General features: G+C 46.4%; 1 protein-coding gene across 2 annotated transcripts in view; it reads right to left on the reverse strand.

Moving 5' to 3' along the window:
- Window positions 1-10591, reverse strand: part of FLVCR2 (FLVCR choline and putative heme transporter 2) — a 34824-nt gene extending 24233 nt beyond the window's left edge. The window contains exon 1 of one of the 2 annotated variants that reach the window (XM_071426778.1): window positions 9957-10591. In XM_071426778.1, coding sequence (XP_071282879.1) covers window positions 9957-10469 — 513 coding nt within the window. In that variant the 5' untranslated portion in view covers window positions 10470-10591. The remainder of the gene's footprint in view (window positions 1-9956) is intronic. The other variant, XM_071426780.1, reaches the window with a different exon arrangement.
- Between the last annotated feature and the right edge of the window lie 311 nt (window positions 10592-10902).

Consider the following 10902-nt stretch of genomic DNA (forward strand, 5'->3'; position numbering starts at 1 on the left):
CTCGCTGAAGCATGTCAGCACAGAGCAGAAGACCCAAGAGCCCTGTGACCCAGGCATGAGCTTGGACAACTTTCCCAGGCTGTCTTCTATCAAAACCTCCTTGTGCTTTCTCAGACATATCTCTGTGTTTCTGGGATGCTGATAGACTCATTCTGGAAGACTTGACTTACTGGTCAAGACAAAGATCTCAGAACAAATATATTTCAGTTGCCATATCGCATATTTTGGCTAAAAATCAGCTTGTGCCCCCCAGCCCCAGAAAACTCTCCACAAAATCCCTACCCCTCCATCCAGGTGGTGTATCTTTCAGATAGGAAGAAAGCTCTGTTTGAATCCTAAGCAATCTGCTGCCCTCAGGCACCATATTTAGCTTACAAAAAAGTGACTTTCAACCACGTCTGGCCAAACTTCTGTGTCAAACAGTACCCTCCACTGGGACCTGGAATATCCTGGGTCAGAATGAGCAACAGATATCTACACTACATTCATTCTCTCAGACGTTGCAGGGAGCTAGTGAGAAGAGCCACTGAGAGATTTCAGATGTGCCCCACCAGTTCAAGGCACTGTCAAGAATAAGAACATTTGAGGTTTGGTTACATAGACTGAAGACAAACCCAAGCTGTGCCATCGCAGATAGCAAGTCAAGGACTGAGTTTAGGAGGAAACTTCAAAGATCATTAGGAAGGATAAACCTTCCTAAATCCCACATGGTACAGACAGACTCTGACACAGGACTAAACTTGCCAGAGCCCAGTTTTGCTCAGATATGACCTATGCCCAGCCTCTCATCACAGCGACTCAGGCTGACTCTCCTCCTCTGCACTGCCCACTGACCACAGTGAGCACAACTATCATGGTTTAGAGGCTTCAAGCTCTAATCTCCATCAAACTGCATGCCTCCCCTTCCCTACACAAGCCTGTAGCTGCACAGAAAAGGTAATGGCATCAAGCACAGAAGCTCTCAGAGATGGCTGGTACAGGGCAGAAGCCTGCTTGCCTCTGCAGCACATTTATTTTGCCCTCCTTGTGGCCAAGTGCAGGCCTGTGCCTCTGGTGTGCCTGGTCAGCCCAGGACACAGCCAGCCTGGGCTTCACTCCTATCTCCAGAGCGTTTCTGAAGATTTAACCTTTGAGGAAGAGACTCTCAATATTGCTCCTCTCCATCTGAGGGAAGAGTCCTATTGAGTCTCATAGATCAGGTTTTCCATGTGCCCCCCACCCTTTCCCAAGTAAAGTTTACAAACACCTTACTGGAAACTGACCTTTTGTCTTCCCACTGTTTCATTCTTGGAAGAACTAAGCTGGATTCCTGTGCTAGGTACTTCTTGGCTTCCTTCTCTCTGCAGTCACATGCAATCACATGAGCTGCTGAACAGGAGCAAACCAACAGGAGAGGAGAGACCCATACTTTATTCTGACCTCTGACACAAGTTTCTCCAGGACCACAGTTGAGATTCAATCTTTTCCAGTCTCCCTCCAGCTGTTCAGTCCTGAAAAAGGATCTATCTGATCTACCTAGCAGAGAAGGTATTGATAGTCTGTGTTGCAAATGTTTCGAAATCTTTTCTGGGAGGTCCTACAGTCATCACTTACCCAATGGGCCACAGACTTGCCCAGCTTTCTTGAACTACTTGTTGGCCTTTTCAGAGGGATTTTCCTGAACAACTTTTCTAACCACAAACAGATGTTTTGTGCTTTCTCTTCTCCTCCCCCCAAAAGAAGCAACTTTTATCCTTTAGAAGTTCATTATACCTTTCATAAGAATCAGGTAGCAGAATGGACAAAAAATCATAGCAACAGGAGCTACATTTTATATTTCAGAGCAACTCATGCTCTTAATTCTGTGAAGATAAGGCCCTTTGACTAAAACTGAAGATCTCCTGCTCACAGACCCTGGATTATTCATATCATTTTTAGCAAAGAAGACAAGCTTCCAACAACAACATGATGACTATTACACTGCATATACTTGACCTTTCACAAGGAGATTTTTAGCCTGGTTTTCAGCAGATTAGTGTGCACATTACCATCAGCCCACAGAAACACTGTAACCAATTAACCAGAAAATTTAGAAGATGCCTTAAAAAGGGAAAAATCACCTCTCCCTTCTCCACACCTTGCACATCAGGGAAAGTAAAGCAATGTAAAAATAAGGTTAGTTCTGTAAAAGTCCATGCTACCCTCCTCACAGACACCATCAGTCATAAGGGATCATAATAAGGGATCATAAGGGACCCTCTTACTTAATTTCCATCTCCAACCTCTGTACAGGCAGATAGGTCTCCAATGCCTATACAGGTAAGCTTGTTCTCAAAATTTGGTACATCACTCAGAATCCTCTCACCCAAAACACCCAGCACTGTCCTGATCTCTGAGGATCTCTCCAGGAGATCAGGCTGCTGGCACTTTATTTTAATAAGTCTTTGGGATAATTTTTAAACACACTACCAGGAAAGTCAACAACTACAACAGAGAGCACTGTTCAGATAACTTACTCTTTAGAGACTAGTAAAAGATAGAAGGAATGTATTTCCTACCTGAAATTTGTGAAGGAACAGTCACAACAACATTATATTCAATTTTTAAGTGTGCACAAGAGCAGGCAACAAAACCAAGATCAACTAGCTAAGAAGGTGGTATAAATGTGCCCAAAGTCTTGAAACAGAAAATGACATGTCCAAGGTTAGCTGCCAAGAGTCTCCTGATGGAAGATAACCAGTGGTGTATCGGCATAAAAACTGTAAATGAGTGATCAATGGAGGAGTGCAGGAGTGGACCTCCACCTCAAAGAAAACTACTAGTCAGCAACAGGAACACAGAAGCCCTGTAAAATTCCATATATACCATTTATACCTACCTATAGGTAGGTATAAATGTTGACAGAGGGGACCACCAAATACAGAAGGTCAATTAAAATGTTAAAAGACAGAGAGATGCTGCAAAAGCAAAAATACACAACAGTTAGAAATTTTGACAATGCCCTTGCAAGCTAAATAAGTGTCATGACAGGGATGATGCAGAGACTGCATTTTTGGATTCCATAAATACCCTCTTCTGAGGAAAACTTAAAAGAGGCAGCACAATTTGTGATTTCAACCCAGAACAGCACAGTGTGACTATGATCAGTATTACAGAATGGTTCTGTACTGGACTAAAATTCAGTTGCCTTGCAACAGTGACGAAAAAAAGGAAACACCCTCCAAAACACTACAGCAATATATAACTCAAAAGAGGAAGCTGCCTAAAAGGAAAAAAGTGTGTTCAATGGAAATGAAGAAGAAAATCCTAAGAAATTAAATGCTTTTAAGTGTCACTAGGATTGTGAAAAAACACTGAGTCAGAGGCTCACTGTAAGCCTAGAGAATATTAGCAAAATATTTTAGAATAAAGGAACCACAATTAAGCACAAACTAAAGACAAAAAACCCAACAAACAAACCTCCCCCCCAAAAAAACACAAAAAAAAAAAAAAAAAACACCAACAAGAACATAAACCACCATCTCTAAAACTGGACATTATTCCTTCAAGCAAAGAAAAATGACAGGAAGCTGGACCAAGCTAAAGCAAAACCATAATTAGGCCAAAAGAGGCACCAGAACAGCTTTACAAACTAAGTCAAAACTCTTCAAACACAACATAATCAGGAAACCTGACAGAAGGGTCAAAAGATGATCAGTGTGGAAGGAGTAGATTCAAGAAAAGGTCTCGGACCATCATTCATGACATGATGCCTTATGAGTGGAAGATATTACTCAATTTTTTTAAACTAATTTCTTCTATGAGGCATCGGGACCAGTTGGTATTCATTTACAAGTTCAAAAGAACAACTCAACAGAAAATCCACACTACTTGCACACAAACATACCAAATGGTCTGTTACCAAATATTCAAATTGGGAATGCAGGAAAAGAAAAGTAATGCTAATTTTTAGGAGGCTCAGCATAAACAGAAGTCCCAGGAAATCCCGAAACCAGCAGCCAGCTGGTTTGGCCAAGTGGACAGAAAGTGTAGCAATCAAAAGATCTATGCTTTGATAAACACCAATACAACAGGCTTTTCAGAAACCATGATTTCAGTATGGTCTTAGCAAGTTCCCAAGCCAAGACTTTGGAGAGTGAGTAGGACACACCCCAGATTCCCTCTGGATTCACCCAGTCAAACTCCTTTGAGATGCTTGTTCCAGAGCTCTGTGTTCCTGGACAACACAGGATCCTCTTATATTCTTGTCTGGGTATCAAAGCTCTGTCCTAGGCCCTCCCTCCTTTTCTAACTACAGGTGCCCCTCAAACTGTAACCATGACATCTCACCAGAGCAGCTGAACCTTCTGACCCTATAATTCATATACCATGACTTGCAGAGCACAGACAGCTATCCCCTTCTCACACCCTGTGCCTCCCAACTGCACATTGGCTCCCCAACACTTTGCTATCAGCACAGGTCCCAGCCATATAAAAGGCTACAGGAGAATTAAAAATGCCCAACTGAGGTGCTGTTTAAGCAGAAACTCCCAGTTCCTACACAGTAAACTTCTGTATGAATTGGTGCTCAGAATATGCTTCTTCCATACCACTGACAGCAAAATTAGAAGAGCCTATTGAAATCCAGATAGTCGGGAAGCCAATGTACATTTTTGCACAGTTTGCATAACTTTCTTGCAGTGTTTTAAGAAAAAGTAAAGAAGAACACAAGTTGTGGAAGGAAAAATTGTAATTGAGCCTTGTGATGAGAAAAGACAGGGCTTAAGCTCGATTTACTTTCCCACTAATGTGGGAGACACTTTGCTTCTTCAAACCACACTTGCACAACCAAAGCTCATGTGCAAACACAGCAAAATCCCTTCCACATCACACTTCTGCTTCTGTGGCATCATCTCATAATGCTTCATATGGTGCAATGCTGTACAGTGAAGACTGGTCAGAATTCCCCTGTGCAAGTCATTCAGGGCCTGGCAGCCTTGAATGCACCTTCCCCCAGTCTGCTGGGAAAGAAATGCAACACAGCAAATAAAACAGCAGTAGACAGGAGGGAGAACAAAACAGAGGGGTTTCAGCTCTGACAGCTATCTCAGCTGCTACCTGAATCCTCAGTGGGGATATGCTTTGGTCAAGGACCTACTCCAGTCACCTAACACAGACAATCCTGGATATCCTGCAGGGCAAGTGCTGAGGGTGCTTGCTGGGCCTCCCATCAGAAACACTGCAGACATTCATTTAAACTCCCACGCAGAACTTAACCCAAAAGCCAAGTTCTGTGAGAGAGAAAGGACAGCTGCCTTAGGTGTATGTCTGGGAAGGGAGCACCAGATGAAATGGGTAGAAAAAGTTCATTTAAGGCTCTCATGTCCATTTATAGAAACGGAGGCATTCCTGCAAAAGCCACATTGCTATGTGGTCAGCACACCCTCCCACACTGAGCCACATGCAGGATCTTGGAGAGTTAGCCACAGAGCACTCCTTGAGATCCAAGTGCTCTGATCCACCCTGCTCTTTTTTTGTCAGGGAGGGAAAGGAGACAAGGCTGGAGAATATCAACCATTAATACTATCACTACAAGCAACTACGCCAACATTAGCTACCGCCACTAAAATCTTCTCTATTCTGATAGCTAAAACTGAGAGATACAGGGCCAAGCTAGAGAGCTGTGAGACAGATCCTGTCCATATTTCTAACAAGGAATCATTTGAAGGGATGGGAATCCTCCAGCAGAGACAGAGCAGCCAAAGAAGGTCTAGAAGTCCACTCAAAGACTGGAAGACAGGGACTCCACAGGACATGATACATTTCCAAAATGCTTCTTAGACTTTAAGATGCTGCCTTCCCTGAAGGGCAAAAGATACAGAACAAAGTTATCAGTGAGGCATCAAACAATGGCACATGCCCAGCACAAACAGCAATGTAGGATCACCAGCTCAAAAGCAATGGCTATTCAGATGTTGCAGACCCAACTACATGGCAAAACCCACCTCAGCCACTACCCCAGGCAGACTCTTTCCCCCAATTCAAAACAGATGAGAGGACCCTCCAGGAGTGACAGAGAGAACATTTCCATGAATTTAATTCACAGCTTATCACCAGGTTTGTCCATTTCAAAAGCCATCACCTAAACACTTCAAGACTGGCACTCCCAGCAGGCTGCAGATAGCACCTAAAACTACTGCCTCAGGCTGTTTCTGTTATGAAAGCCCTAAATATCTAAAGTCACATTGCAGCTATATCAAAATAGGGACAGATCCTAAGATCAGTAAGGTGCTGCATGATTTTTTTCTCTAAAGCAGAGCTTAATATAAGGCTGAAGTTTTCTTTCCTCCCAAATCACATCACTTTTTTTCAAGTCATGCTTAAAAAAAAATAGAAAAAAAGGCAAAATTACTGCAAAAAGATAATTTAACAGGCTCGCATCCTTACTCCCAAGCCTATCAGTGGCTTGTTTCTTTGTCAAAACAGCAAGAAACAGGAACAAGGTCTCTCTCAACCAACAAAAAACCCAATACTGGCGGCAAAGCAATACAAATCAAATCCACAAATGTTCTTTGTCTGTGTGCAGCACAGTTATATACTTTTCTGAATGCTGTCCATGCCCCTTGCCCATCAAGTGACAAACTGCTGTGCTTGGGTTTTATGTATATCTCACACAAAATAAACTAGTAAGAGTGAGATATGCATAAAACTCAGGCACAGCAGTTCAGCATGCACCATGGCAGCTGAAGGACAGAGCTGGTACCTGGCCACCAGACTCCCACTTATCAATTTCAAAATGCCATGAAAACTTCCCTCGCTACCTAAACATCCCCACCAGCATGTTAGTTCTGTCATGCCAAAGGACCACGTGCTTCCTCATCCCCACATTCCAGAAGAGCAAGTGTGCTCAATGAAGGGGCAAGACCTGCTGCTCCAGCAAGCACACACTCCTGCAAATGCCACTATCTCAGGCTCCTTCCCACAGCAGTCCTGTCACCAGCGAGAGTGATGGACAGTCTGCCATCAGCACAGAAGGTCAGAAGCCTGTTTGCTGCTGCCTGCCAGGTGTGAAACACAGTCCCAAACAGGGACACAGATGATGAATCAATACAACTAAATGGTAACAGCATGGCCTTACTCAGACTGCTCTCTCCTACCCACCTGTGTGTGGGACTTCAGATATCCAGCACCAAGGTGCTCCACAGGGAGCACTGCTGATGTAGCAGGAACACTATTTACTGACAGCTATATATTAAGCATGTCAGACAAATCCCTAACAGTATTAAAATATGTCTGAAGAACATTAGTGAACTCTCCTTAACACTTCTGCTTCTTTACCCCAGATCTTCAGCATGAGGAAGAGTCCTCATATAGATTTTTCCTAGTCTTTCAAGCAATGAGAAGCCAGTAGTATTTCAATAACACTAATATATTAATGCCAAGGCATCTTATAGGCAAACTTTATCCTATACCTCCCCACATATGAGCTTCCACGACAAGGAAAAAGAATGGAAAAACACCTAGGTATCTTCCTGTTAAAATGTGGAAAAGTAAAATGTCATGAAAACCAGCAGGGGGTAAACAAGAGAATGTGATCATGTCCACAGGTGTTCACACTCTTCTAGAAGCTCTCGGCACTGATTCAAGAGTCCTCAATCTAATCTTTTTTGCACTTCAGATACCACAGCCAACATATGGCCAGAAACAAGTGAGGTGATTCTAATACCTTACTAGGGATTGTTTGTTTGTTTTTTTTAAGGGCATTTAACACCTGGTCTGATTGATTCAATCATTTACTCTTCAGGGCTAACTTTGAACTTGAAGGTTACCATCAGTCAGCAAGCAGAGGCAGTATCCTGAGCAAACACAGCCCTGGCAGACCCGACAGAGCTTCCAGAGCTTCCCTCAGGACAGCACTGCTGAAGTGCAGCCTGAGGCCAAGACAGCAAGAGCAGAAAGAGGGCAGGTATACCAACTAAAGAAGCAGTGACACTTCCCTACTTCTTCATGCAGTTGCTTGCAATTCTTAATGGAGAGCGACAACAGTGCTTGGTATTCAATAATAATAATAATTAAACTAAGTGACATGGCAAGGAAAGGAAGACCAGGCAGTTGTAGAGAAACGAGCAGAGGGAATAATTTACCATACTGCAATTACAAAACCACTGTACTATACCCTTTGCTAACACTCTCTACTACAGTCTTTAACTACAGTCAGGAAAAAAATGTATGCCTCTATTTCTTCTCCCTGCCCAACCTCACCAATAAACAAAATAGCTAGTTTTCATTCACGGGGATTATGCCTGACTATGGGAATACATAGGTCTTCCCTATGGAGTATGCTCTGTCTTTAGTCACTACCATTTCTGACTTCTCCAATTCTCTAAAAGGAAAGTCTGGGCGTACAAAGCAAAGTCTATGTGCTGAACTGAGGTCTTATTGTCGTGTCAGTGCAACCACCAGAGCAGTGTGGAGCACCAAAAGGGCAGCTAAAGTTTGCTTTTCACAACCGTTACACTAAGCCACTCCTTTTGGGATGCTCATGACTCCACACAGCCATATAGCACAGGCAGACAGCCTCATTGTTTGGATTTCTAATCCACACTGTTGTGTAACTCCACCTGAATAATTTTTTAGAAGTCTGACAGCAAAATGCTCAGTTACTTATTTGCCCATGCCAAGTTAGATGCCTTCCACTCTAAAGATTCATTTAAAAACACATAAAAACCAGCCCACTAGAAGGGATGATAAGAGCAAAAAGGATAGCTTAGGTGCACTCAAGTAAAGAGAAGTATGTTTTCTCTCTCCTGAAGATGTAAAGCAGTCCCCTTAATTCCCTAGTGCTGTTCTGCAAACTTCTGTTCCTCAAATACCATCTCCAAGCATTCACCTCTTTTTACTGCAGCAGTATCTAGATAAATACAGAAGCACAGGAAGAAGCAGTCTGCACTAGAAGCTACCTGAATTGAAAGCCATTCAAATCAGAATGGCACTCACAGGCTGAACGGTCCAGGGTGGAGCACAGTGTCACATGCAGAGGAGTACACTGCATCTCAAAGTAAGGGGCACAGGCCCAGCAGCCAATGCCACATTTCACTTTCCTCTTCTTTGGGTCAGGGCTGCAGAGGCAGGCTCACTTCACTTACGCCTCATTGCATCAGTATTGGCTTATTTACTTCATTCAGCTGAATGAGCAGGTGTTCCGGTGCAAGGGTCAAGAAGATATTTCCCTGATCCTTTCAAAGCTGTGTAAAAAATTATCTCCTCTGCCTACAAGAAGAGACTCACAGCTTGAACAAGTGTGGATCGCTGGCCTCAGACACCTGTATTGATAAAAGAGTGTTCAGGGAGCTCACCTCACACTGGCCTGATGGAACTTTTCTTTTTCTCAGAGCAACTGCTTGTGTAAACACTGTACCTACTTTTAAGAGGTATGAAAGTGCTAAAGTCCTTTTCCTCCAGAGCCCAATGACAATGCTTTCAGCAGAGAGCTAATCTCCTTTGTCCCATCTAGTTGTCGGCAGAAAGAGGACATCGCAGTGTCAAGTCCAGATGCAACTGCAGGTCTGAAAGGCACTCTGCCTGAAGCAGTTTCTCAGCACTGCGCCTTCCCCCGCAGGCTACTGAATCAGAGCCCTGGACTTGGGGACTCACACACACAGGAAGTGGAGGGCACTGGAGAAGAGCCTCAGCCAAAGACCTCTCAAATCCAGAATCATACCTGACCTGCATGCTGCCCTGAACTTTGTAGATGGAGGTCCCATTTGCCTCTGCCCAGTATCAGCCCTCAGGCTAACACTAGTGGCATCCTTCCAAATACGAGATGCATTTTCCAGAGGGAACTTCATGTAAGTTCATGTTATCCCTGCGGCTGCCCTCCAGGCCCTGTGCATCCCTCACCCCTCCCTAGTTTGCTCCCTCTGCACTTCCAGAGTCCGGCCAGGCAGCTGACAGCCCGCCCCACAAGCGCAGCCAGCCGGGGTGCTGCTGCCCATTACCTGGTTCCCAAAGACCGCAATGGAGCAGGCAGTGGAGACCTCCTGAGAGCCAAACCAGACCGAGGCGATGCGTGAGGGCATGCCCAGGATGAAGACCTGGGCCAGGCCACAGATGACCTGTCCCAGGACAGTGACGGGGAAGAGGTGCGGCTTCAGGCTGCCCAGCTTCACCCAGGCACCCATGGCATTGAGGGCCGAGCCGGCCAGGGCGATGAGGCGCAGGCCCTTCTTGTCCAGCAGCCAGGCGACGGGGAAGAGTAGGGGGATGTAGATGAGCATGTAGCTCATGGAAAGCCAGTCGATGGCGAAGGCGTTCACGCCGTAGAAGCGCACGAAGACGTTGTTGATGCTGCCGTACTGGATCCACTGGAAGGCGTTGCACAGGGAGTAGCTGCTGAAGAGCAGCAGCACGGCCCAGCGAAGCCGGGACAGCTGCACCTCGGCGGCGGCATCACCCACCCCTCCCGCCGCAGTCAACGGACTCGGCGTCCCGGCGGGCTCCTGCAACACCATGCCGGCACCGCGGGCCGCACCCGGCCCGACCAGGCTCGGCTCCCCGCCGGCACCACCTGCCCAAAACACCCGGCCGGCCGCCCGCCCCCGCCGCGCTCACTGGCGGCCGCCACACGGGGAGGTGCCCCCGGCCCGGCCCTCCCCGCCCTCCGCCCCGCCCCGCCGCCAGGCCGGGGAGGGCTCGGGCCGGCCGGGGGGCACAGCGCGACCCACAGGGCCGGGGCACTGACGGGGCCGCTGCCCTGCCCGCGTCCTGCCGCTGCCCTGCCCGGGTCCTGCCGCTGCCCTGCCCGGGTCCTGCCGCTGCCCTGCCCGCCCCGCAGCAGAGGGGCCGCCACCCCTCCCCACGGCCGCCCCCCGCCCCTGCCCGGCCCCGCCGAGAGGCCCCCCCGGCATTCCGATGGCCGGGGGCAGGAGAGGCTTCGGCCGCCAA

The sequence above is a fragment of the Agelaius tricolor genome, unplaced genomic scaffold (assembly GCF_023055355.1).
Source record: "Agelaius tricolor isolate 1412-34295 unplaced genomic scaffold, bAgeTri1.0.p SCAF_5, whole genome shotgun sequence".
Classification (NCBI taxonomy): Eukaryota; Metazoa; Chordata; class Aves; order Passeriformes; family Icteridae; genus Agelaius; species Agelaius tricolor.